Here is a 26,469-nt window from a genome sequence, read left to right as displayed (position 1 = left end):
GAGAGTCCCGAGTTGGGAGGTTTTCACCTGGGGCTGTTCTAAGTGGAAGGAAGCTTGCTTTCCCTCCAAAGTCTATGCTCAGCTGCATTATTTCTGATTAAGTACAAAGACCTAATAAATCACTTCTTGGCCATACGAAGATTCAGATCGTTCATCTCCTGTGTACCCAAAGTTGCTCCAGAATATCAGAACGAGGAAGTAAACACACAGAAGAGGATCCAGGAAACAGTGGATTCAGCCCAGGAGATAAAAAGAAGCCCCGGATGGCAGCTGAGTCCCAGCCTGAAGAGCAATCTGTACACTGTTTTGCAAACAGGGAGGCTCCCAGGAGGAGGGACTCAGATGACAGGGAACCGTGGAGTCTGAGCACAGATAAGAATGAACAGGCAAATGGTTCGGTGGGAAAAAAAAAAAAGGTAATTACAATTTGCAGGAGAAACAGAAGCTCTGAAAACTATACGAACACAGCAGTGTTTTGCTCTGTAATTTGCTATGTAATTCTATCATACACAGCAGAACGTGGGAAATAGGTTTTTAGTTTATAAAACCCAAAATGTCAGGATGAACACTTTATTTTCATTACACTAACCTGAGAGGAGAAAAAGTGGTAAAGGACCCAGAAGGAAGGAAGAAGGTTTGGTACCGTACGACAGACATCATGCACAACGGACAGACCAGAAGCAGACACTGTGAGGCTGGCACTGCGTGTGCAGAAGGACGCCCAGAAGAGTCAGATGAAGTGAGGGCCGCTTTCCCCTGCACCGCGCTGCTGGTGTCTTCTGTGGGGCAGCCCAAGGCCAGACTGCCAGGGTTTGACTCTGGGCTCTATTGCCTGCTCGATGGGTACCTGGCAAGTTACTTGGCTTTTTCAGAACTAATTCATCCTCTACGAAGAGGAGATGATGTGTGCATTATAGAGATATTATGTTAAAGCCAATGATCCAATAACACATATAAAAGAATGCCTGGCATGTAAAATGTGATTAATGGAAATTTTGATCACAAGTAATACACGTAAACTTAGGAAAAAACTAAGGAATGTCGAGCAATGATATCCAACAAAACAGAAGAAAAAGACACTGTGGTAACCCTGAAGAATGAGGCCATGCCCAGATGTGCTGTGGATGGGTCTCACTGCCCTCTGACCCAAGTCTGGCAGTCAGCCAGCGACTCCCTCTGATTTTGCCCACCCCTCAGAAAGCGTCCGGTGACTCCCCATGTCTGCAGACTGCCCTTGTTCCTGTCCTGCCCCTCCCCTTTCCCTCTGCCATTGGCTAATGCACCCCGAAGGCTTCTCTCCTCCAGGAAAGATGGCTGCAGTTCAACTGGACCAGCACTAGACCTCTCTCCATGTGCCACACAGCACCCAGAGGGTGTGAGGGCAGCCGGCTCTCCCAGAGATGGTGACGGGTCAGTGATGACTGCACCCATGGTGGCTGGGCAAGGTGGGCACATTCCCCTGTGAGAACGCTATTTCCCTTGGCAACCACACCACCCTGCACATTTGGTACATTCTGAACAGCAGCAGCGATATCCTTGTCTGCTCCTGAGACAGGACTCTCCTACTTCCTTTCGCAGTTGATTTTTTCTTTTTTTAGAGACAGGGTCTTGATATGGTGTCCAGGTTGGGAACAAACTTGTACACTCAAGTGATCCCCCTGCTTCAGCCTCCTGAGTAGCTAGGCTACATACAGTACCACAGTACCAGCTCTTTGTATGATTTTATTTAGTGTTCAGAGCAGGCTTTCATACTTCCTTGTCTTTACTAGAAGTGATTTAAGGATGGGAGCTGCCACCCTCTGCCTTCAAAGTCCACAAGCACCTGACAATAACATGTTAGAGTAGAAGCACAAAGAAGGCCACCAAATCTCACCCTGGGAGGTGGCCCTCCAGCTCTACTCAGACAGACCCTAGCGGAAGGCAGGAGTGCCCAAGAGGACCCACACCCCTGTGGGACACAGGAGAAAAGCCCAGGGTGCTTCCTCAGGCCATGCTCCAAAAGCAGTTAAAAGTAGCACTGGCTGGGGTCGCACACACTTTTAATTCTAGCACCCTGGGAAGCTGAGGCAGGAGGAGCGCAAGTTCCAGCCCAGCCTGAGCAATTTAACAACTCAACAAGATCCTGTCGCAAAATAAAAAATAAAAGGCTGGGGGATGTAGCTCAGAGCAAAGGCCCAGAGATCAAACCTTGGTACCTCCATTACCCCTACCCTGACATTATTGGGCGCTGGCCTGCGAGCTGGCAGGAATGCTGCCATCCTAAGCTAAGTAGAACCATTTTAGAGTTAAGTTTCTGTTTTAGTGACTATGTTTCTGTTTCCTAAGACTGTAGTTCCTTATCTTTGTTACCCAGCCATTATAATTGCCAAGGTTACTATTACCCATGATAGTTTATGTTTATGCCTATTTCTTCTTATCTTGCTAGACATTTTGTGCTATTCTGAAGTTTCTCAAACTTAACAACCTTCGAGTTTTTTGAGTCATCTGGTGTTTTATGACGTCCTCACTCTGTAGAAGTTTCCTAATGCTTGCTTTAGGACAGATAAGATTGTTATGGTATTATCATGTCCCCTCCTGTTAGTTTGTGGTTTTTTGCTTTAAAAGTCTGATGCTTGCCTGCAATAAACGTCGCCTTGATCAGACTCCTGTCTTGGCATCCTTCTTTCTCTCCCTGCCCCATCTCCGCCTGATGCTCTTTCAGGTTTGAGCACCTAAGACAGTGCTCTGCGTCGCCGGCTCGCGACATGACATGGTAAGAACAAAGAGTGGTGTCTGCTGTCTGTGTTCTCCCCATGGTGGGAGAACTCAGGGTCCCTTACAGCAGGACATTTAATTAGTAAATCCTCACATGCGACCGAATTCTGTCTTTCTTTATACCTGCTTACCAGTCCTGGCCTTTGGAAAGCATACAACAAATATCACCTGTCATATGTTAACTGTTTAAGTGGATGAAAATAGCTACTGTGAGCCCTTTACAATGCTTTCCAGACAGAAAACCTAATGGTGAATTGCTAGGGTGTGAGGACAGGAAGGAGATAACAAAACGCCAGCTGAAGACGATGACAGAGGCACAGAAAGAGAAGAATGATGTCCAACACCCCAAGTGTCTCTGATGGGGACACACTGGTGTCCCAGCCCCACCACTGCTCCTGGGGATGGCACTGCGGGGGTCCTGGCCAGGGAGGCAGCCACTTAGAACGTTTCAACATCCACCCCAATACAGGATCGCTGCCTTTTCTGAGGTCCTGAGAAAAACCCTGACCTCGAGCGCTGACTTCTGACTTCGTGTCAAATTGTCCTCCCCGTCAGAGCATGTGTTCTGCCAGGCCCCGTGGAAGTCCCGAGAACATGGCAGAACTGTGGCCACTCCTGTCCCTGCTGCTGTTCATCTCCAGCACCAAGAGCCAGATCACAGCAAGGCTAAGGTCTAAGTCGAAAGAGAGACCAGTAACTGGGGACAGCTCGGCACCCAACATGGCATCTCTTTATCTGCCCATCTTCGCATCCCATGCCTTCCTATTTCACACAGTCACTGTCACCCAAGTCTACCAGGCGGTGCATGAAGGGTGCCACACACCCCAAATTGGCTACAGTCCTACCTCCAAGATCCCCAAGTGGAGTTGGGGCTGGTGCAGGAAAAGGAAGGGAGCTCAGGATCCTGCCAGTAAGTGTCCGTTCTGGCACAGCACTGACCCAAGTCCTGACAGCCAACACGGGAGCACGCACCTAAAAGGCAGCTGGCCCACTGTCTTAGCTACTGTATGCTGACCTAACCACCACTTACTTAGCGTGTGCCAGGCATGAATGACTACCCTGGCTAGAGAACACAAAGCCGAAAAAGGCACGATGTCCCATCTCAAAAAATCTTATCTCCTATAACCAAAGGCTTAGAGAACATGACGGAGAGGACACGCATGCCACCGCAAGTGACTCTCCAAGTCAGCAGACTCTGACAACACAACTGAAAATGGGTCTAGTCAAAACTAGATTGTCAAGATGACCTGGTTTTTACTGCCTTTTAAAGGACTGGCTAGGTTCAAGGACAGCAGAAATTAGGGGGCTAGGGAGAACATCCAACACAAAAGCTAATTCATTACAACCTCCAAAGCAGCAGGACTATGACAACTGCCCTGTCACACCTAATTTTAGTCCCTGCTGATGTGATGGACACGCAAGAGGAAACTATCTATAGAACATCCAACACAAAAGCTAATTCATTACAACCTCCAAAGCAGCAGGACTATGACAACTGCCTGTCACACCTAATTTTAGTCCCTGCTGATGTGATGGACACGCAAGAGGAAACTATCTTAAAATCACCAGTCCCAAACTCTTACCATACAGGAGATGGAATGGGAGGGGAGGCTGTTCTAGGCTGGACCCGCACCCTCGGCAGGAAGTGTTGGACCCAGGGCCAGCCCCCTATCTCTACTGGACGTCAGCAGCAGCCAAGCAAGAGGCATTCTCAGACCTGCATTTCACTTCAGAGTTCCCCGCAGCCCTGGTCCCAGAGCCACATCAGTGAGGAAGGCGATATTTCCTTATGACATGGCAGAGAGCAGTGGTGCGGAAAGCATACGTGAATTCATCTGGGATGAATAGGCCTTTTCACCACCCCCTTGGTTCAGCCGCTTTTGTAGCTTTTGTAGTGATAGAGCAACAAAGATGTTTATCACCAGGAGCCCGCTCAGCAGCTGTTTCTCACTGTTCCTTGTTTAACATCTCTCAAGAGTGGAGTTATCTGCTCAGAAAAGCAGGTGTTTCAGGCAGGTGATTCTGTTTCCATTAATTTTTCTGAAGTAATAACAGGCCAGAGTAGGAGGTTATCTCCTGCACTCCTGGGGACACCTTGCCCTGTGCCTGTGAGATCACAAGCCGTATGCTTGGCAGGGACGTCTGCCCTGCTGGTTCTAGCACCTTCTAACCGCTAGTTCCAGCAGTAAGCACAGTGAGCGGCACAGCCCCACCCTGCTCGACACCTCCATTGTGTCTTCTTTGATAACATGTTAGAGGTGAACCGAGGTTGGAGGTTTGTAATTTCTTAGGAAAAAGCAGGCTAAGAAAAGCCTGACTACTTCAAAGCCCAGCTAAATGGTCATATTAATGACACCATCACTGGTCGAAGCTCCAAGCTACCACAAGGACAGTTTAATATAAAATGTGAAAAACATTTTAAGAAATGTGAAGAAAGCTCAAGGCCTCCACTACCTCCTGTCAGCTGTAGACCCCACTGCGCACTGCGGGTGAGAGGGATGGCGGACTTCTCTATGAGGCCAAGACCCCACAGCCCTTCTGTTACCTTCAGTGTTATCCCACTGTGGAGCCATTTTCATGAGAAGCGAACATTCGGTGACACATTTCTTTCTCTCTATCCATGTAGTCCCTGTAATAGCTGTGGAGAGAAAGGCACAGCGTCTGTTTGTAAGAGGTGACATCTGGTGGCTGGAATTCTCTGCTCAGGTACACGCACATCCCACAGTAGGGGGAAGTCATGCCACAGAGGCAAGGAGACAGGCCAAGCTCCTAAGGCACACACAGCCACCATTTGAAAAGCAGCAGCTGTGAAGGGGGAGCCAGCACCCCTGGGTCTCAGGGCCAAGCCCTGCCAAGCGAACCTTCACTCAGTGGCCTCTGACTTATCTGGAGGTTTTCTTGCTAAGTCATGGACAGACCCCCAAACTCCACCTCTAACCTGAGGGAATACTTTTACATTTCAGAACGGGAATTCATGGAAAGCCCTAAAGTCCTAAAATACCATTGAATCCGAATATAAGGATGCACACAACTCAGTCTCACAACGCCAGGAAACCTTCAGCCAGAAGTCTGGACCAACCATTCCATGTTTGGAGTAGAAAAATCTCACCACAGCAGAACAAAACTACGCCTTTAAAATCAGTGGACAGCTTACTAGGTGACTCCTATTTATAGGAGAATGTTTGTAAAGTTTTCTGTAGTGAACATGTAACTTCTATAACCAGAAAAGTAACATTTCTAAAAGACTAGTGTCTCTAATCCTTGAATTAGGCCTGACTAGCCTGTTTCCAATCCCCACATGCTGGGAAGAACAGGTGGGTCTCTCACCATGAACAGAACCAGATCTGAGGTACAAGACCCTTTCAAGGCCACCTCTCTGGGGGCACCTGTCTGCGGGGAGGTGGGAAAGGGTCAGGCATCCAGTTTGCCAGCTCTCCCCGCCACACACTGGGAACTGCTGGATCAGGGCACTGTGTGGGGGCCACCTCCTAGTGGGGTCTGGGCAATGTTCCCAGTCTTCCTTCACTGGGGGATGGCCTGGAACAGCCCAAATCACAGGCGCCCCTGTGCCTGCCGGCTGAGGTCTCACCTGGCCAGTTTCTTCAGCTCGTTATTGATGTCATGATTGAAGGGCTGCTCCTTCTGGGCGCGAACTAGGAAGTCCCGGGCCTGCTCGTAGTCAGTCAGGAGAACACAAGCCTGTCATGAAGGGCTAAACTTTAAAGGCAGATTTAGGCCTTTATTTTGTGGCGTCAGAGTTGAGCACTGAGGCTTCCTTTCTGGGGCACTTGTTCCCAAGCCCTTCTCCCAGCTCACCTGTCCACACCTGAAGAGGGCTTTGGCATTCTTTTGGTCAATGATCAGAGCCTGCTGTCCGTAGCGCAGGGCCGTGGTGGGTTGGTGCAGCTTCAGGTACGCCAAGGACAGGTTCAGGAGAATGAGGAGCTTGGTGGCTTCCACCAAGTGCTGCTCCTCAGGGGGTGCCAACCGCCGGCGCAGCAGCAACAAGGCCTGGGGGAGAGGGCAGGCAGGTGGTGGGGGCACCCACAGAGCGCCCTGAAGAATTCACATGTGCAAAACCAGCGGAGCTAAAAACCAAGTCGGCAAGGTGGCATGACACTAGATCAATATATAGAAGCCCTAGGATTTCTGACAGGAAAACAGAGCCTTGGGGCTGAGTGAGCAGGAGGCACACTCCCTCTTCTCTCTCCCAGCTCTGTTGGGATAAGCAAGGCTTACAGCAGCAGGAGCAAAGATGGGAAGGGCGTCACCCGGCCCAGCGTGTGGGTGTGGACCACAGCGGGGTGATGAGGCTGGTGGAGATGGGCAGGGATGGAACTAACAGTGGAGTCATAGGAGGAAAAAGGCCCAACATTCTGTTCCATCTTGCTGTGTCCAGATGCCTGCAGCTCAGGAATAAGGGCTCTATTTCTGGAGTGATGGAAGCAAAGTGGCTCTTGATTCAGGGACAGAATGGAGCAGCCTCTGTCCTGCTGCCCTTCTCACCCCAGAGTGCCACAGCCAGGCACTGACACTGGGCAGGAGACACAGGCTAAGGACACCCACGTGCTGCTCATGTGGCCACCACTGGGCCACACTGCAACCTGCCCTGCCAGGCCCTCGGGGCTCCCAAGCAGCTTTCCGATGCCCCTTCCAAATTTCAGCAGTTGGCCAAAGATCAGAGCCTCCATGGACAAGGGCTCCTGTCTCCCAGCAGCTGTCATCCCTTCTCCACAGTAACCAGACCCCCTTGCTAGAAACATGTCCATCCAGGACATGGGTATCTGCTAGGCCTCTGGCAGCTAAGGATGGCCAAGGTGGGTTCTATTCCTGTATGTGGCACAAACCCTTCTTCAGGGTGAGCTGTGTACTCAGCCCTCCTCCCTTCTGCTACCCAGAACTCAGAGGCCACAGCCAGGACAGCAGGCCCTACTGCAGGAGCAAGAAGTGTGGGGACCCAAACACTGGGGAGCACAGCACCCCAGACCTAGCTTGCATCCCTCTATCCTGTTACCAAGAGAAACTGTGGTCTCTGTCACCAATGGTCTCAGTCTCTGGAAGTTGCTACCTAACTATGCAATTCTCCAGCGCACAGAAAACCAAACTAAGAGAACTGAGACTAAAAAAAGATGATTCCAAGAAAACTTGAAAAAGTAACCAAGTCTAAAGAGATAATATACCCAGAAAATAAGAACAGAATGCCAGAAAAAAAGAACAAAGAGGCTCTTGAAATTAAAAACAAAATTCTCTCTTTTTCTTTTGAGATGGGGTCTTGCTATGGTGCCCCAGCTGGTCCTGAACTCATGGGCTCAAGCCTTCCTCCCACCTTACTGTCTGAGTAGCTGGGCTGTGTGCCTTGCTTGGAAAAAAATGTTTTAAGTGAAAAATGGATTAGAAGAGATGGTAAAAAATGGTCAGGAAAAGTTCCTAGGCAGTAGGGGGTAAAGACAGAAAGATGGTAATGATGAGGGGGTTAAAAAGAAAGGACAACTCAAGGTAAGGAGCCTGATAATAATTAATAAAAATTTTGTAAAAAGAGACCAGAAGAAAGGGACAGGGTAAATTATCAAAGAAATCATTTAAGTTTCCCAGAACTGAGGAAGAATTTCCTGAATAAAAAGTTGTAGCAAAGGCTCAACAAATTTTAAAATGCACACGCATGTGTGCACATACAACTGTAAAATGTAAGTACACCAGGGAGAAAAGATTCCAGAGTCTCTACAGAGAAAAATAAGGCCACTTATATAGCAACCTCAGTGGTATCACACTTCTTCATATGTGTGTGGGGGGGTACGGAGGATTGAACCCAGAGGCGTTCTATCACTGAGTTACATCCTCTGCCCTTTTAAAAAAACTTTTGAGCCGGGCGTGGTGGCGCACGCCTGTAATCCCAGCACTTGGGAGGCTGAGGCAGGAGGATCACTGTGAGTTCGAGACCAGTCTGGGCTACATTGTGAGCTCCAGGTCAGTCTCAACTACATAGTGAGACCCTGTCTCAAAAAACCAAAAAAAACAAACAAAAAAAAACTTTTGAGGCAGGGTATTGCTAATTTGCCCAGGTTGGCCTTAAACTTGTGATCGTAGCCTCAGCCTCCAAAGTAGCTAGAATTACAGGTATGCACCACTGTGTATGGCAGTATCAGGCTTCTTAACAGTAATTCTCGAAGTATAAACTCTGAATTTTTAGACATACAGTGCTATTCTCTACCAAAATAAAGGAATACACTGAGAAAAACAGCAGCAAACCCTCAAATGAGGGACACCCCAGGGCAAGAGCTATGTAGCAGGCCCAAAGAGTCCCTGGTGGGAATGGCCCCAGGACTCATGGGTGAGAGGCTGGACCTCATGGAAAAGTACACTAACAGGGCTTTCTAGCTGGGTGTGGTAGTGTGTGCCTGGAATCCCAGCAATCTGGGAGGCTGAGGCAGGAGGACTGGAAGTTCAAATCCAGTCTGGACACCTTAGACTGTCTTAAAATAAATACATGAAAAGGGCTTGGAATGTAGCTCAGTGTGGAGGCCCTGGTTCAATTCCCAGCAGTGCAAAAAGAAATAGTGTGTATGGGGGCTTTTCTTTCTTGTAGCAAAGTTTAGAAAGAAACAGCGAAAGGCATAGAGAAAACTAAACAACCAAGAGGCAATTTAAGGGGCAAAAAGGGATGCCGCACAAGGAAAAGGATGAAGTGTAGGAAACTACTTAGCTCAGCAGGATGTAATATTTATACAACCTTAATAATGCAAAACTGAGTATCAATTTTTTCAACGATGACACACCAGTACTGGGAAAACAGAAGTGAGAGCGAGACCTAAAGCCTCACCTTCCATAATGAGAAACCAAAAATGTCAGAAAAGAGCAAGCCATTTGTCAAGGCTGAGTAAGGAGAGAACAGCAGATACAATTAGAGACACAGGAAGGAGAGCGAGGGGTGGAAGGAGCAAGGGGTCTCAGGGTAAGCAAGCTGGCTCTCTTGAAGTCTTATGACTGACAGGATCTGTGACTGAACCTCACCCCTCACCAAACATGTACCTGCTACTTTAGGAACAGATTCTGTCTACTCTGAAGAGGTGGCAAATGCATTCACTCACCCGTCTCCCTCTGGAGCACACTGATAAGTCAAACATGGTGGCCGCTCTCCCCTTGTGACAGAAGCCTATTCACGCCAAGCAGCACTGTACTAATTCAGAAGACTGTATTTTGGGCTGGGGGTATAGCCTGGCAGTGGACTACATGCCTAGCATGAGCAGACCCTGGGTCCATCCACAGCACTGCAAAAACAAAACCAAACCCTCTCATTTCCCAGCTTCCCACACAGCTAAGGGAGTCTCTAGAATATGGGTCTGGCCAGTGAGATGTAAAGTGCCTGGGGTGCTTCTGGGAAGTTGTACACACTATCTACAACACATATGTGTGTGCGCGTGTGCACACACACACACACACACACACCAGACTCTGCTTCCCTCCCTTCTCCCAGCCAGGCTACTCTGTGATGCTGAAGACTATGTGACCTTGGAGAAAAAGGAAAATACCACTGAAGGATGGCAGCTAAGCAGAAAAAGGAAGCAGGTTCCCAGCCCTGCACAGCCTCCCTTTGCAATTCCCTTCTGTGAAGAAATACGGTTTCTTTCGGAAGAGTGAGAATCCTGAAGAGCTTATGCTTAGTGCACAATCAGACCAAACCACAATGCCCTAAATGCTGCCCTGTGCTCTCAGAGTTTGCTCAATTACAAAGGACACAGAAAACAGCTGTCAGCATGACAGGTACTGGGAGCATCCCAGTTAGAAGCCCAGCAACACCAGAATCACTCAGGGTGAGACTAATCTCTGCCATCTAAGGCACCTGAAATGCAGGTGGCAGATGAGTGGAGAATCAGTCGGTGGAGGACCAAACACTGGGAAGATTATTTTTTAATACGTGAATTTTATTTTTTAGAGCACTGGGATGAACACTGTGGAGAACCATAGATCCGCCCCTCCGCCATTTTATGATATAGCCTATGAAGACATTTTGGATTAGGTTTAGTTTTCCTGTAGATCACATGATATGTTCCCGTGGGTGTTTGATGTATCCTTATAAGGTAATAATCTGTTCTCTGTATGCTGATTGGTTGCATTATGGTATATATGTTGCCACCCCTTCCAGGAGAGAAAGAAAGCGGGGTAGAGATCCGGAGATGAGAAACTAAAGTAAACTCCTTGTGTATCAAGTGTGTGCCTCTTTGCTCACCCATCGCCAGTTCAGGCCCCTGTAGTCGCAGACCGAGTTGCCCAAGGCAATCCGGCTCGCGACAAACACCTTTTAAACTTCTAATTAAAGTATATAGTCATACAGGTAAAGCACAAAATACTGCACTGCTCAGCGAACTTTCACAACCAAAACACACCAGTGTAACCCCACCCAGATGAACCCCTCCAATGTCACCATGCCTCTCCTGAGCCCCTGCACCCCCTTCCAGCCGGGCCCCTATGGCATGAGGGATTTTCTTCAGTGGGATTTTTCTTAATGGCTTCCCAGGGGGAAAGTCTGTTTTTTGAGCAAGGAGGTTCTCAAGGTTCCATGCACTCTTACCCGTTTATACCTCACTTTGGCATCATAGAAGCGATTCTGGCGGAAAAGGTAGTTGCCAAGTTCCTTTTCAGTCGTTGCCACTTTGAGGACTTTCTGAAGTGGAGACTGGTCTTGCTGCTCCTGAGGACCAGACAGAAATACCCAGGTTAAGAAAGACACAATGCCACAATGGAAGTGGTATTCCGCTAGGAATCTTCTGGAAACTGCGAGCTTGTTCACGGCCTTACATGTATGGAGGACACCGGAGTCCCGACAGAGGCTGCTGATGATAGCTGGCCTCCTTTTCCAATCTAGAGAAAGCCTACTGCTTTATGGTCTTGAACTGTCCCCAAAGCAGCCACGTCCATGGACTCCGGGAGTGACGGAGCTTGGCAAGCACAGAACTCGGAGCTCACAACCACCATTTAGCCAAGAAGCACTCAGCAGGTGCTGTTTGCTCAGAGCCCTGCAGTCTTTCTGGCTGTGACTACCCTGGCCACTTATCAGAATCACCTGTGGAGCCTTTTTTGTCCTGGCCCCATCCGGAGAGCCTAAATCAGCACCCCAGCTGTGAGACTCAGGCACTGGCAGGAACCTCTGCTCTGTGGAAAGTTGAGGACAGGGTGAGATCCATGCTGTTGCCTGAGTTCTAGAACTTACAGCCGAGAGGGCACAGAACTCGTCCGACTCAGCAGAGTTGAGGAAGTCAAGCAGCTCAATCTCAAACAGAACCGTGGCATTTGGAGGGATGAGGGGCGGGCAGCCCAGTGCCCCATAGGCGTAGGGTGGCTTAAACAGAAACCTGGCCAGCTCCCCTTTCCTCATGCTCAGCAGGCCCAGCTCCATGCCCCACAGTGTAATATCTGGAAAAACAGACAGGGAGTGTGGTTAGAGCTTCTCAGCATACTGTTTGGTGGTAGCAGCTTCTTTCCCTCCATGTCCTAACCTCTCCAGGCGCTAGCCCAGGCCTTCTGCATTGTGGTCCCAACTCACTCAGCCTCGTGTCCCACGGCCCCCTCCACTCTCGAACTCCGGCTTCTCCAGGCTCAGCAATATTCCTGCCTCTACATTTCCACCACACGCTTCCTTCTTTCTGGGATGTCTTCCTCCTCATGTCATGTCCAGCTTCCACCCCGACTAAAATCTTACACTTTAGGGCTGGTTCCAAATGCCTCTTGTTCCATGGAGTCTTCTGCGATCTTCCCAGAAGGGACTAACTGCACTGTCATTAAGTACACAGTGACACTGCTCAGCTTTCTCAATAACTCATCCGATTCTACCCGGTTACTGTAGTTGTCAGAAGGGGGGTCAATGCACAAGACCACAGTGAAGCCTTAGGGGCAGAGAGGTTCTAATCATCTGAGTACAAACTCTTTTCATCCTGCAAATGCTTAATCCACAAAGAAACATGCTCCACCGGCAGGTTAGGATGCAAACTTCACCTTGGCAAGTAGGCTGTCACCCAAAATCTAGATCTTCAGGGGAAATGTGGGTGAGAACATGGGTGATTCATCAAAACCCAGCCTCAGAAAAACCAACTCTAAGAATCTGTGCTCTGGACACTTCCAATCCTAACCCATCTGTCCCCAAGTGAACCCTATGTTTCCAGCTCCCAGCTTGAATTTACCCTCTCCAAGCTTCATCAGACGAGGAGTTTTCCTAAAGCAGTTAGAATCAAAAGGCTTGTCCATGTGCTCCAGGTATGCAGAGTATTTCACTAGAACAGAAAGAGTGTGAGGAGAAATACAGACCCAAGCACCCTCCTCGTCTATAATACCAAATCTCAAGTTATCCAGGTGGAACAGTGGAATTCATGAGCTTAAGCTGCCTGGCATTCTGAGACACAAAAGACTATTCCCATCTCTGGATGCTGCCCCTGGGCCCTGAGGTTCCAGGGCTCTGCTCTGTGCTTAGCACTTTGCCCCAGTCCAATGAAGCTTTTCTAAACCTGTAAAAGCTTTCTCTCTCCACTACTGCAATGTTAAACTCAAGGCCTTCATATTGAGCTACAATCCCAGCCATTTTTAAAATTTAAAATTTTGAGACAGGGTCTTCCCAAGTCCCTCAGTTGTGCTGGCTGGGCTCAAATTTTCAATCCTCCTGCCTCAGCCTCCCAGGCATGAGGTACCATGCCCGGTCCACAATGCTGTTTTAAAATGTGCCTTTCCTCACCCCGAAGGAAAGTGCAATCACACAGTTCCCTGAGGACAAAGGGCAGCCAGGCTGCAGCCAGCCATACCAAGCACCGAGGCATCAGGTGTCACCAGATCTCCAGCACCTTCTCGGATGACATCCTTCAGCACGCCCCTGTCCCCGGAAATGTCCAGCATCTTCTGGCTTATCCGCTGGTATTGCGACTGGTGGAGAGCAAAAGCCAGACCTCAGCACGCCACGCCAACCCGAGCGAGGGAGGCCACCCCAGGACAATGACCTCAAAACGGTGTCCAGGGCGCCCTCACCTGACCCGGTGGGTCGTCCCTGCGCAGGGCTTCTGAGAGCTGGGTGCTTTCCCCCATGTCCGCGCTGCCTGACCTCCCTTCGGCGCGAGCTCCCTGGTCACCCTTGGGGCCGCGACGCCATCAGGTTCCAAGAGCGCGGCCCACCACCCCTTTGTACCTGGCAGTTGGCTCCCGCCAGCGACATTTTGTTCTCAGATCGCGAGGAGGTGCTCGCTGCTCCAATCCAACTGCCACCAACTACCTTTGGGCTCTAGAAACCACAGAGGACGCCTGTGGGCTCTGGCGGGGGAGGGGCACGTGACCAGGCGCGCAGAGCCTGATAGGCGGCGGGTGTGCGCAGAGCATGCTGGGGCCGGAGAAGCGCGTGACGGTGGCTGCACGTCCTAAGCACGTGACTGGGTGCCAGCGAAGGGTGGAACGGGGGATGTGATAGCCCCCACAGAGCCCAGAAAAGCTTGCAGGTACATTGTGAATAATGTGGTGGAGCACAGGGAGGTGGTAGGTAGTTTAGGGAGGAGGTAGGTAGGTTAGGGAGGCTCAGGGAACGTTGGGGTCAGGGTGGGAAGAACTCCAGAACTGCAGCCATGGACAGGTCAGGCCGCTCTGCGCTTATTTTTCCCTAATAACTTCTCCAGACAGTGGGCATTTTATTACTGACTTCTGCCTGTGTTTTGTCTTCTCCCCCATTTTTCCTTGCCTTGCACCATCAAGAAAACAGCTGCTCTGTGGTCAGATCCCTGAGACATCTCTTTGTCCCCTGGCTACCAGGCTCTTGTCAGAGGTTGACAAAATTGACTTCTGACCTTTAAGCACTTTTTCTCTTGGCTTCTGAATTAGCATTAGTGTTCTATCACTGTGGTAACAAATTACCACAAAGCTAGCAGCTTAAGGCAGCACCTACTTAACTCATAGTTGAATAGGTTAGGTGTTCAGTGCCCTTTCTCACTGGGCCAAGATCAAAGTGTCAGTAAAGCTGTGTTACTTGCCGCCCTGGGTAGGGTCCAGTTCCAAGTGCATTCACATTGTTGGCAGAATCCAGATCCCTGCAGCTCTGCGTATAACGTCACCAAATCACAGCTGCAGTCCAGTGAGTTCTGCTGCTCACACTTGGAATCCTCTTCAGCCACATTTTCTCTGACTCCAGCCAAAAAAAAGTTCTCTGGTGTTAAGGGCTCATGTGATTAAATTCGGTCTCTGATAATTCAGGACTGTGACCTTAACTACATCTACAAAGTAGTCTCTCTTGCCGTGTAAGGTAACATTCACAGATATCAGGACCTATGGGGTGGAGATCTTTGGGGCTGTCCAGCTTCCCATGGATTCCAGGACACAGCCCTCTTCTTGTTTCCTCCTACCTCCCTGGCCAGGCCCTCTTAATCCTCCTCCTCTTCCTGACCCCCTCAACATCAGCAAACTCGTCCCTGTCCTTGGATATAGGCCCATTGTGTTTTTTGGTCTCTGAGAGATCCCAGGCATTCCTAAAGTTTGTATGTGAGGTACCTAATTGTACGTGGTGTATGCACAGCCAGCCCGTGGTCCCCACTGAGCTGCGGAGCTCCGGGTTCCTGTGTTCAGTGGCCTCTGATTGTCAAAGAGGAGTCCTCCTGCTGGCAGTGGCCATGTTGGCAGGGACCTTTTTAGAAGTGAACATATTTTTTTTTTAGTGATAGGATTGAACCAGGGCCTTCCTTGCACATACTAGGCGAGTACTGTACCACTGAGCTACATTTCCAGTCATTTTTTAAAATTTTATTTTGAGATGGGCTCTTGCTGTTTTTCCAGACTCACCTCAAATGTGTGACTTTCCTGCTTCTGCTTCCTAAGAAGCTGGGATGACAAACACATGCTGCTGTTCCTGTTTTAGAAGTGCACAGTCCTGGGCATGTCCATGTACTCCTGAAACGCTCTGGGGTCAGCACTCTGTGTAACAAACCCTCCATGGGAATGTGTTTACTGAAATCCACAGAGCCCCGCAGCACTCAGTCGCTCTACTCGACCATCACAAGCATCTGACTCTGGATTTCCCCTCCACTCTTCTCATCTTGATTTTGTCACTATCAGGCATAGGCATCACCAGCCACCCACTCAGGTGCTCAAGCCACTGAGATCCATTTTCTTGCGTAGAGCAGCAAGACTGCTGTGCTAAAAATATAACTCTGAAAAAAAAAACAACAACTCTGAGCCAGGTGTGGTGGTGCAGGCCTGTGATCCCAGCATTGGGGAGGCTGAGACAGGGGGATCACTGTGAGTTCCACACCAGCCTGGACTACATAGTGAGTTCCAGTTCGGTCTCAACTTCATAGTGAGATCCTGTCTCAAAAAACAAACAAACAAAAAGCCATCCAACCAAAACAAAACAAAAAAACTCCACAAAACTCTGATACTGTTTCCTTACTTTAAAATTCTTCAGTGTTCAGTCTTCAGCACAGAAGGGGGGGCGCTTTCCAGTGATTCCCAGTGCCCTTGGAGTTGAAGCCGTAGTTCTGCCCTGGAAGCTTGCCAGCCCACCCCCTTCAGCCCCATCTCCCGAAGTTCCTGCTCCCTTTTTATGTTCCTGCTACCCAGCCCGCCTCTCTAGTGTGCCAGCATCTTCCCATCCCTTTGTTCTTGCTGACCTATTGTCTGGGCACCCTTTCAGATGGCTGGCCTATTGGGGCTGGGGATTTAGTTCAGTGGCAGCATACTTGCCTCGTAAGCGCTAAGTCCTGAGTTCAATCCCAGGTACCACAAAAAACAAAACAAAACAGATGGTTGGCTTCTTTGTATTCTGTACCTTATTAAGTAAAGTTTTGTAGGAGACCATGAATTTGGACTGGACACCTGCTCTACGCCCAACAGAACAAGCCAATGTAGAATGTAGTCATAGTAACTGAGTTTTGATCAGTTTCAGCAGGCCCTAAGGCCAGTTAATTAATAAAGCTGTAAAACAAACAAACAAACAAACAAAAAACTAGTTAATCATTTGACTAAGCTGGAGCCAGTTAAATTGTTTTCTATGCCTTGCTTCCTTTTTTTCTATAAATGCTGCCATAAGACATTGTTGGGTGGCATTCTCAGACCCTTCCCTGGTTCTGAGAGCTACTGGATTCATGAATAATTTTTGTTTTGCTTTGTTTAGATACCCTTTACTAAGTTTAATTGGTCTAAGGAGTTTGCTTTTTTTTTTAATCAGTACTGGTGATTGAACCAAGGGCCTTCACTCTGAGCTACATCCTCAGCCATTTTACATTTATTTTGAGACAGAGTCTCACTAATTTGCTAAGTTGTCGACTGGGCTCAAACTTGCCATCCTCCTACCTCAGCCTCCCAGAATGCCGGGATTACAGCATGTGCCCCCACATCTGGCTAAGAGTTTTTCTTTTAACAAGCTCAACTGTCCCAACCTCAAAGGCATTGCTCTGCCTTTTTAAAATGATCCCTCGCACAGCCAGTCACCCATCCCTTTTCTCACCAGTCTGTTTACTTCCTGCATGGCATTTAACACTAGCATAGTGTGTATTTATGGCACATACCACCCCTACCTCTGTTACAAACTCCCGAAGGACAGGGACTTAGTCCTTTCTCTACTATATCCCCAATACCCAGCTCAGAGCTTGACACATCACAGGTTTTGGGTATTTCTTGAGTCAAGTAAAATTAGCCATCTCCCTGCTTATAACAGGCCCTGCCTGGCCTGTTGTAGGAAGGGACCTCGCCCCCTGGTAGACCTGGGTGCTCAGACCTCTTGGATCCGTGTCTGCTCTTCTTGTCTTTTCCCATCAGTATTTCCCCTCCCACCCATGATACATAGATCTGACGACCATGGATGACATCCATTGACTTCATAATAGAATGCCATTGAACCTTCAACACTGCACATTTTAAAAGTTCATGATTTAGTAATATTGAGCCAAAGAATCCATTCCCTGTGACTCGGTTGAGGCGAAGTTCAGAAACAGGACTCATGAGGAAAGAAGTCAGGACGGTGGCCACCGTTGTTAAGGGCTCTGACCAAGAGGAAGCAGCAGGACCCCAGCACAAAGTGCTTAAAATGTTCTACAACTTGTTCTTGAGAGAGGATAGTTGACAAGAGGTACATCAACCCTGGGAGTTAAGATTTATTTACTTCAAACTGGGCGTGGTGGTGCACGCATATAATCCCAGCACTCGGGAGGCTGAGGCAGGAGGATTGCTGTGAGTTCGAGACCAGCCTGGGCTACGTAGTGAGTTCCAGGTCAGCCTCAACTACATAGTGAGACCCTGTCTCAAAAACAAAACAAAACTCCATAAGATTTATGTACTTCAGCTGCACGTGGTGAGACAGACCTACAATCCCGTACCCTGGGAGGCTGAGACAGGAAGACCACAAGTTGGAGCCCAGCCTGGCCAATTTAGGAAGACCCCATCTGAAAATAAATAAATAAAAGAAAAGGGCTGGGAGCTGGGTTGGTAATCCCAGCACTTAGGAGGCTAGGCTGAAGCAGGAGGAGTCCTGCAAATTTGAGCTCAGCCTGGGCTATGCAGGAAGCCCCTGTCTTAAAAGAAAAGAAAAAAAACCCTCAGCAATAAAGAGGGAAGCTAAGTGGGGGGAGGGGTGTGGTTCAGTGGGAAGGCCCTGGGCATAATCTCCAGGCCTGAAAAAAATGCACTTTTGAAAGTTATTCTTGAGTTTAAACGTCTAGGTTAAAATACCTTCAAGATGAGATTGCCTCAGAGAGCAGCATGCCACGGCACGTGTCTGCCGTGTTTGGGGTTGGCAGGTGTGAGGACACACCCCCACCCCGGCAAGGCCGCCACCTGAATGTGGAGGTTATCAGAGCGGGCCCAGCAGAGGCCGCCTCCCCAGTCGCGTGACGTGACCCAGTTTCCACCTGATTCAGAGTGACCTTGGGGAGGGGGGTGTTGCTGGGAAAAGGGAGGCGAGCAGGGGTGGAGACCAAGCAGCAGGCACAGGAGTCCAGCTGTGCTCCCCAGGTCGCCCAAGCAGAGGCCTGGCTTGGTGGTGGATCGGGAGAGACCAGGTAACGAGGTGCTGGTGGCTGTCCCTGGGGTTTCTTCTCTCTGCCCCTCAGCTTCCACAGGGGAGCCGAGCCTGCCTGGTCCCAGGATGGGGGACGGTGTGGTTCTGGGACATCATTTTTCTCTGCTCTAGAAAGAACTGTCTGGGGATGTCCACTACAGTGCAGATTTCCGGGTCTCACTAGCTACCTGCCCAGTAGAATCCCTGAAGGTGGGAATCAGAAGCCCCAGTGCTACTGAGCTTCTGACGTTGTTTGGCTGTTCCAGAACCGATCCAGACCACGGAAAGGAGCGTAGCTTGTCTCTTCCATCCAGGTCTAGGCTGCAGAACGGCTGGGGCTGGAGCCTTAATTATCAGCATCACAGGTGGCCCCCCTGCCCCAGCTGGCCTTTCACATTTATTCCAAATCTGAGTCGACAAGGTGGGATTCATCTGTCTCCACGTGGCCGCTTCTGGATGCCAAGCCTTTTGTTGGGGAAACTGCAACCTAAGTTAATAAGTGGGTTAAGACTGGAATCGAGGGCTAGCATCCTTCCCTCTAAGTTCTGGAGGCCCCTAGGGCTGCTGGGGTAGACAGTGTGGACAGTGGGCTGGAGGGGCAGGACCGAGCCTGGCCGCCTGTGTTTCAGCCCACGCAGCACGCATGGCATGGCAGGTGAGCGTGCCCGAGCTGCAGGACCAGCTCCAGTGCCCCATCTGCCTGGAGGTCTTCAAGGAGCCCCTGATGCTGCAGTGCGGCCACTCCTACTGTAAGGGCTGCCTGGTGTCTCTGTCCTGCCACCTGGACTCGGAGCTTCGCTGCCCCGTGTGTCGCCAGGAGGTGGATGGCAGCAGCTCCCCGCCCAACGTCTCCCTGGCCCGGGTGATCGAAGTCCTGCAGCTCCCAGGGGGCGCAGAGCCCATGGTCTGTGAGCACCACCGAAACCCACTCAGCCTCTTCTGTGAGAAGGACCAAGAGCTCATCTGTGGCCTCTGTGGCCTGCTGGGCTCCCACCAGCACCACCCCGTCACGCCGGTGTCCACCGTCTACAGCCGCATGAAGGTGAGAAGAGAGGGCTGTCGGGGGACCACGGGCGCTTGGCGTTGAAACCCACCCTTGTGCTCTCTGGCGCCACCGTCTGCCACAAACTACAGTGTGTCCTGGCCAGGACCAGGGTGTTCATCTGGGTCGAGCAGGTGCTGAACCAGGTGCTGGGGGCGCAGCCACACGGTGGGCGGGAGCCCCTGGTGTCGCTTGCAGCCCCTTCCTCTGCCATTCTTTGTATTACTGGTTTGTTTCCAGCGCGCTGTCCTGCTTGTGTGCTCAGAGGGCGGGGACTTAGGTTGCCCCATATTTTTAGTACCCTCAGCCTTACCTCTCACCGTCTAGGCTCACGGGGTGTTTGTTGAATCAGGGAATCCCTGACCCCACAGAGCACTGTGCCAGATCAGCATTTAAGATGCAGGGGAATAGCGCCATCTGGATCACTAGGTTTATGTGAGGCTTCTGGGCCAGTTGCATCTGCATGATCTCACTTACTCCTTAGAGAACAGTTATGGGAGGCAGGCAGGGTGGGGTTGTTGTACTTTACACCTGAGGAAACTGAGGCTCAGAGAAGGAAGGATCTTGCCCAAGTTCATATTCAGATGACTTATAAGTGTGTGGCCGGGACTCCCACGTGAGGCAAGTTTCCCTTCAGTGCTCTGGGCTGAGAAATGACAGGAAAGGGAAGATACTGGGCTCAGTGGTTGGTCATGGAAGGCCTGTGTGACACAGGAAGGGACCTGGATTTATTCAGAGGCAGTGGGTGGGTGGATGATGATGTGGTCAGACCCCTCTGGCAGGGGTAGACTGGAATAATTAATGTCAGGGGTGGAAGGGTAGAGCGAGATAGGAGGGCGTTAGGACCTGAGGGATGGCAGAGGGCAGGGAGGCCTGGGGCACCCTGGGAGATACCTAGAACAAAACCCTGAGGACTGGATGTGGGAATGGGGGAAGGAGGAGCCACCTCCTCCGGCACAGATGAAGGAGCACGGGGAGGGATCTTGCAGCAGGAGAATGGTGGGCCGGGCCAGCCTGTGATGCAGCCCGCCACACCCTTTACCCGTTCCTCCGTCCACTCCCTTTCATGCTCTCCTGTCTTCTCTGCCTGTGGAGCTCTGGAGCACTTGACTGATTGACTTGCAGTTTCCTCCCCTCCCTGTGGCCTCTCTGCCTCATTGGGTGGCTGCTGAAATGCTGTTCTGGGGCTGCGACACAAAGCTCGGAGGCCTTGTCACCTGGAGCGAGAACATTGTGTCCACCTCTGCCCATGCCAGCTTCGCTCCAGCTCCTTTTTGGAAACCCCTGCAGCTCTTTTATGCTTGGCAATGATCTAAACCAGAGAGCCCAGACACGGCCATAAACCAGCAGGGATCTAGGCCAGCAGGGACCAGATGGTGGTGGAGGGGGCTGGCTTGGCAACCTGAGGCTGGGCACATTAGGGTCAGGGCAGTCCGGAAGTATGAATGTGTCCGCCCCAGGAGGCCTCAGGTGTGCATAGAGGGAGGTCACTGGGTTTCATGTGGGCCATGGTAAGCAACGTCAGCCTCCCTGGGGCAGCCTTGATCAAGGCAGCTCCTGAGCAAATGCTCATTCATACTGGACCCACTGGTGATTGCGGAGTTTACCAGTGGCCTGCACTGGGCGCAGGGAGAGTTGGCTCCCAATCCCAGTCAGTTGCCGTGTTATGTGGACTTCAGGTGGCTATGGCAATGTTTTGCACCCATGTCTACATCCGTGTCCCGGAGAGGGGCGACACTGGGACTTCTTCTGCCTTGGCAATTCCTGTGGCTGTGTGGAACACACTTGAACACTCTAATCTATTTGGGGTCCAAGGAAACTTGGGTGGCTCTGGTCCCTGCCCCGTCCCACTGGGGGTGCTTGTGGCCACGGTGTCACTCCAAGAAGGAAGAGGCCCAGCGCTGTGCAGACAGGAACACCAGGACACTGGCAGAGCCACACAGGCGTGATGCTGAAGGCAGGGGACCTCAGTGTGCCACTCGGAGGGGAGCAGTGCTGTGCAGGGTGAGGGGGTGTGGTCTGGGGGTGTTAGCAGTCGAGGTGCTGGGGCTCTATAGCCGGGAGCAGGGTAGTGAAGATGGGAGCAGAGGGTGTGGCGGGTCCCCTGCTCAGGGACCATGGTGTGTTGACTCCAGGAGGACCTCGCAGCCCTCATCTCTGATGTGAAGCAGGGGCAGAAGGAGGTGGACGAACTTATTGCCAAACTGGTGAACAACAGGACCCGGATTGTCGTGAGTGCCCTTTTCCTCTGCACTTTCCTGCAGAGCCCAGTTCTTTTACTCTTTTATTTTTTATTTTAATTTTTTTGCTGAGCTGGCAGTGGAATTTAGGGCCTTGTTGCAAGAGCCTGGGCCAGAGTTTGGTCTCTGAGCCACACCCGCAGTGGGCCCAGCTCTATTTGTCCTTTACTGAAAACCATATCTTCCATTCAAAGCAGAGTTCAAAGCATTCCAGAGTGGGTGGGGAAAGTGCAAATCCGCCTAGGAGAATTCTGCCCAGTTGTCAGGCAGGACAGGCTCCAAGTTGGCTCTCCTCCTCCATGTCCTTGGGGCTGAGATAACCCAGGACTTGAGTCCCTGAGATAAACAGCCCAAAGCTCAGGCATGACTTTCCCACTTGTGTCTTTTTGCCCTTGACAGTCTGTTGTGGGCCTTCCCACTACCTGGGGGCAGAGGCCTGGCAGGGGAGCCCTGGGAGCTGTCTGGTTCACCTGAGTGAGTGGCCAGCTGGGTCTGGGGCTGCTGGAGCAAGAGCAGGAGCGGCTGCTGGTCTCAGGCACCATCTGATGGTGGCAGTGCTTGGTCCACAAGGCATGAGTCCTGGCAGCCTCCTTCCCAGGCCTGTTCTCCTGGGCGCTTTAACATATTGCTCAGTTGTGGATTCTTAGGATAAAGTCTTAGCTACACAGGTGATAGTTAACACAGGCAAAAGCAGAAGAGCTAGGGTCCTGTCCCTGGTCACCATCCCCACAGCTGACTCCCAGGCTCCCCAAGTCCAATGTGAACTCCCTGGGGACATTGAGGCTGGCCACTGCAGACAGGTGGCTTGGTAGTGACTCCACCATGAGCTACCCTCCCTTGTCCCAGAACGAGTCTGATGTCTTCAGCTGGGTGATCCGCCGTGAGTTCCAGGAGCTGCACCATCTGGTGGACGAGGAGAAGGCCCGCTGCCTGGAGGGGGTGGAGGGTCACACGCGCGGCCTGGTGGCTTCCCTGGAGATGCAGCTGGAGCAGGCCCAGGGCACTCGGGAGCGGCTGGCCCAGGCCAAGTGTGCGCTCCAGCAGTTTGGCAACGAGAGTTACCACGAGTTCATCCGGGTGAGCGCCACAGGGGTGGCCCCTGAGCCCTCCCTGCCTTCCCTGCCAGCCTCGTGGCTTCCCCATAGCCATTACCTGCCTCTCTCTTGTCTTCCAGAAGTACCATTCCACGGCCTCCAGGTAACAGCTGAGATACAGCTGCTGGGGTGATGTCAGCAGGGGCCGGTGGCTGCAGGCACAGGCAGCTCCTCCATTGGTCCCTCCATTTGGTTTAAGCAGCCGCCCCTGGGTAGCTTCCCACATCTGGCTCTGGTCCCCAAGCCCAGGGCAAACAGCGAAAGTCATGTCCCTTTTTCAGGAGTTCTGCAGGGTGCCGGGGAGGCAGATGGCAAGCTGTGGTCCCAGCACTGGGCGGACAGGAATGCCAGGGCACTGGCAAGCCACACAGGTGTGATGGCTAAAGGCAGGGGACCGCAGTGTGTCCCCAGGCAGGGAGGGCAGCAGTGCTGTGCAGGGAGAGGGGATGTTAGAAGTTGTGGCACTGGGGGTCAATAGCCAGAAGGAGAGGAGCTAAGATGGGGGGCCCGGAAACCTGCGCTCTGGGGTCCACTGCTAGGAAGGAGCGGGGCGCTCACGAAGAGGACAGGGGAAGTCACGGTGGACAGTGTGAGTGCACAGCCCAGAGTGTGGATTTCCCTGGGTGGCCTCCAATGTGGGACAGAGGGTGGATGTGGCCCTGGGCACAGAGCTCTCCCATCCCCGTGACCTGTCACCTGCAGAGCGGAGCTCCAGCAGGCGCGGCCCTTGGAAGGCGCATTCAGCCCTATCTCCTTCAAGCCAGGCCTGCACCAGGCCGACATCAAGCTGACTGTGTGGAAAAGGCTGTTCCGGAAAGTTCTGCCAGGTGAGGCCCCCACCTGTCCCCTTTCTGTCTTTTCATGAGTGGCACCAGAGCACTTGAATCTGCAGTGAACTCAGAGGAAGGCACATGGGGTGGTGGTGAGAGCACGGGGCTTGTCAAGATCAGCTCCTATCAGTCTCTAATTAGCAGACTGGGCGGGGTGCACTGTGTCTTTTCTGAGTGTCAGGCTCCATCTGCTAAGATGCACTAATGCCTGCCTGGCTGGCTGTGGAGTTCACATGTACACCTGTGTGTGGCTTTGAGCTTAACAAATGGTAGTTATTGTTCTCTGCCAAAACCCCAAAGACGCTCAGTGAGTTCCTTTATTACTAGCATGCTGTTTACTTGTATGTAAAAAGATCAGTCAATGGACTGGTTTCTCCACCAAAGGCAGAGGTAGAGTTTGTATAAAAAAAGGGGAGAAAAAGTTGCAGCCTTTGAACAGTAAGTCCTGCCTGTGCACTTCTGGGGTTACCCAGTCAGCGGGTGGTTAGCACAGAGGTGAGCAGGGCCGTTTGTCCTTGGGCAGGCTGATCTGGCTAACAGGTAACAGGTCTGCTGTCAGGAGTTCTCCAGAAGCCTCGGGGGGCAGGCTGTGGGCCACACCTGAGAGCAGCCTTCCCATCCTTCACCCACACCTCTCCTGCAAGACCAGTGTACACCTGTCCCTGACTACAGTGTCCCCAACCTTTTTGGCACGAGGGACCTGCTTTGTGGGAGACAGTTCTTCCAAAGACGGGGTCGGGAGGATGGTCTGCAGATGATTCAAAGGAGCGCACGACCTAGATCCCTCGCGTGCACCCATCACAGGAGCGCCTGTACTCCCATGAGAGTCTAATGCTGGGCCGATCTGACAGGAGGCGAAGCTCAGACCGAGAAGTGGGCAGTGGGGAGCAGCTGAAAACACACACAAAACTTAACTAACTTGCTGCTCGCCTCCTGCCATGCTGCCTACTTCCTAACAGGCTGCTGACCCATCCTGGTCCACGGCCTAGGGGCTGGGGACCCTGCCTTATTAGAACCTCTGGCTCCCGGTGCTGTCTGCCGGCTTCTGCCATCATCCAGCACCCCTCATCCAGCACACGGCTGCGTGTCTGGCCCTTTTCTGCTCTAGTGATCCAGAGGGCCCAGCTCCCGTGAGGAGCTCCAGGCTGCCATACCTGAGGTAGGGTCTGCTGCTGTAGGTGTGGCTTAATGCCAGGCCTTCTCTGTTTCCTGCCCAGCCCCGGAGTCTCTCAAGCTGGACCCTGCCACTGCCCACCCCCTCCTGGAGCTCTCCAAGGGTAACACAGTGGTACAGTGTGGGCTCCTGACACAGCGGCACGCCAGCCAGCCCGAGCGCTTTGACTACAGCACCTGCGTCCTGGCCACCCGGGGCTTCTCCTGTGGCCGCCACTACTGGGAGGTTGTTGTGGGCAGCAAGAGCGACTGGCGCCTGGGAGTCATCAAGGGCACCACCAGCCGCAAGGGCAAGCTGAGCAAGTCCCCAGAACATGGCCTGTGGCTGATCGGCCTCAAGGAGGGCCGAGTGTACGAGGCCTTCGCCTGCCCCAGGGTGCTGCTGCCTGTGGCGGGCCACCCCCACCGTATCGGGGTCTACTTGCACTATGAGCAGGGGGAACTCAGCTTCTTTGACGCTGATCGCCCCGATGACCTGCGACAGATTTACACCTTCCAGGCTGACTTCCAGGGCAAGCTCTTCCCCATCCTGGACACGTGCTGGCACGAGAGGGGCAGCAACTCGCTGCCCATGGTGTTGCCCCCGCCCAGCGGGCCTGGCCACCTCACCCCCCGGCAGCCTACCAAGCTGTAGGCTGATCCGGTGCTGCACTGGGTGCTGGTACCGAGGGCTTCCCCCGGGTGATATCGTCACTCTTTGGGACGGTCTTCCCGCCTGTGTTTCCCCGGAGCATTTATGACACGGAGAAAGGCCACAGTCCCTTCCTTGCCAGCCAGCTGGGGTTAGCAGAGCCAGACCTGGGCATTCACACGTCCTGCTGAGCAACCCTGTCCCTTCCGACCACGCTGTCTTCTAGCTGAGGGTGGAAATGTACCTTCCTCTTTATCACTGTGAACGTAACTCTTAAGAATAATAAATCTGACTGTCTCTCTCTTTAAATGATCTAATAATTGTTTTAAAGTATACTGTTTTTGTTTGGTTTTATTTTGTTTTTTGAGACAGGGTGTCACTATGTAGTTGAGACTGACCTGGAACTCACTATGTAGCCCAGGCTGGTCTCGAATTTACAGAGATCCTCCTGCCTCAGCCTCCTGAGTGCTGGGATTCCAGGTGTGTGTCACCATGCCCGGCCATAAAGTATACTGTTTAATGCTCAAGTCTGTATTTTTGCTATGTGGGGATTGAACCCAGGCCCTTACCCATGACAGGCAAGTTCTCCCCCCAATGAGCCACTAACCCAGCCTCTCTGTTTAGGCATCTTGCTTTCACCTGGTGCTTGCTTGGGCTGTGTTCAGAGTTACATTAACCAGTCTGTCACGGTTTCTTCCTCGG

General features: G+C 51.6%; 2 protein-coding genes across 7 annotated transcripts in view; one reads left to right on the top strand and one right to left on the bottom strand.

Annotated features, from left to right (window-relative positions):
- Positions 1 to 14,052, bottom strand: part of Fkbp6 (FKBP prolyl isomerase 6) — a 45,702-nt gene extending 31,650 nt beyond the window's left edge. For 2 of the 5 annotated variants that reach the window (XM_010619004.3, XM_010619003.3), the window contains exons 1-8: positions 13,759 to 13,908; positions 13,539 to 13,656; positions 12,927 to 13,016; positions 11,960 to 12,162; positions 11,321 to 11,440; positions 6,571 to 6,765; positions 6,344 to 6,453; positions 5,300 to 5,392 (exon numbers count right to left, since the gene is read on the bottom strand). In XM_010619004.3, coding sequence (XP_010617306.1) covers positions 5,308 to 5,392; positions 6,344 to 6,453; positions 6,571 to 6,765; positions 11,321 to 11,440; positions 11,960 to 12,162; positions 12,927 to 13,016; positions 13,539 to 13,656; positions 13,759 to 13,815 — 978 coding nt within the window. In that variant the 5' untranslated portion in view covers positions 13,816 to 13,908 and the 3' untranslated portion in view covers positions 5,300 to 5,307. The other 3 variants (XM_010619005.3, XM_033764887.1, XM_010619002.2) reach the window with 3 other exon arrangements.
- An 87-nt stretch (positions 14,053 to 14,139) lies between these two features.
- On the top strand, positions 14,140 to 26,060 carry Trim50 (tripartite motif containing 50). 2 transcript variants are annotated; one of them, XM_010619001.2, is made up of 7 exons: positions 14,140 to 14,219; positions 19,387 to 19,799; positions 21,935 to 22,030; positions 22,886 to 23,116; positions 23,214 to 23,236; positions 23,836 to 23,960; positions 25,181 to 26,060. In XM_010619001.2, exons 2-7 carry the CDS (start codon positions 19,401 to 19,403, stop codon positions 25,768 to 25,770), a joined length of 1,464 nt encoding a protein of 487 aa, XP_010617303.1. In that variant the 5' UTR covers positions 14,140 to 14,219; positions 19,387 to 19,400; the 3' UTR covers positions 25,771 to 26,060. The 2 variants fall into 2 exon arrangements, with proteins under 2 accessions (XP_010617303.1, XP_010617302.1); XM_010619000.1 differs by lacking the exon at positions 14,140 to 14,219 and adding an exon at positions 18,343 to 18,758.
- The last annotated feature ends 409 nt before the right edge of the window (positions 26,061 to 26,469 follow it).

Source organism: Fukomys damarensis, unplaced genomic scaffold (genome assembly GCF_012274545.1).
Source record: "Fukomys damarensis isolate Sample0158 unplaced genomic scaffold, DMR_v1.0_HiC HiC_scaffold_17, whole genome shotgun sequence".
In the NCBI taxonomy this organism is placed as follows: Eukaryota; Metazoa; Chordata; class Mammalia; order Rodentia; family Bathyergidae; genus Fukomys; species Fukomys damarensis.
The sequence above is the reverse complement of the archived record's forward strand: the minus strand, read 5'-3'. Positions and strand labels throughout refer to the sequence as shown.

Excerpts from the sequence above, each read along its gene's own strand:
- Trim50 (XM_010619001.2), top strand. The coding sequence starts at position 19,401 with ATGGCATGGCAGGTGAGCGTGCCCGAGCTGCAGGACCAGCTCCAGTGC. Across the intron at positions 19,800-21,934 it reads CCGTCTACAGCCGCATGAAG|GAGGACCTCGCAGCCCTCAT; the intron begins GTGAGAAGAGAG and ends TGTTGACTCCAG. Across the intron at positions 23,117-23,213 it reads GTTACCACGAGTTCATCCGG|AAGTACCATTCCACGGCCTC; the intron begins GTGAGCGCCACA and ends CTTGTCTTCCAG.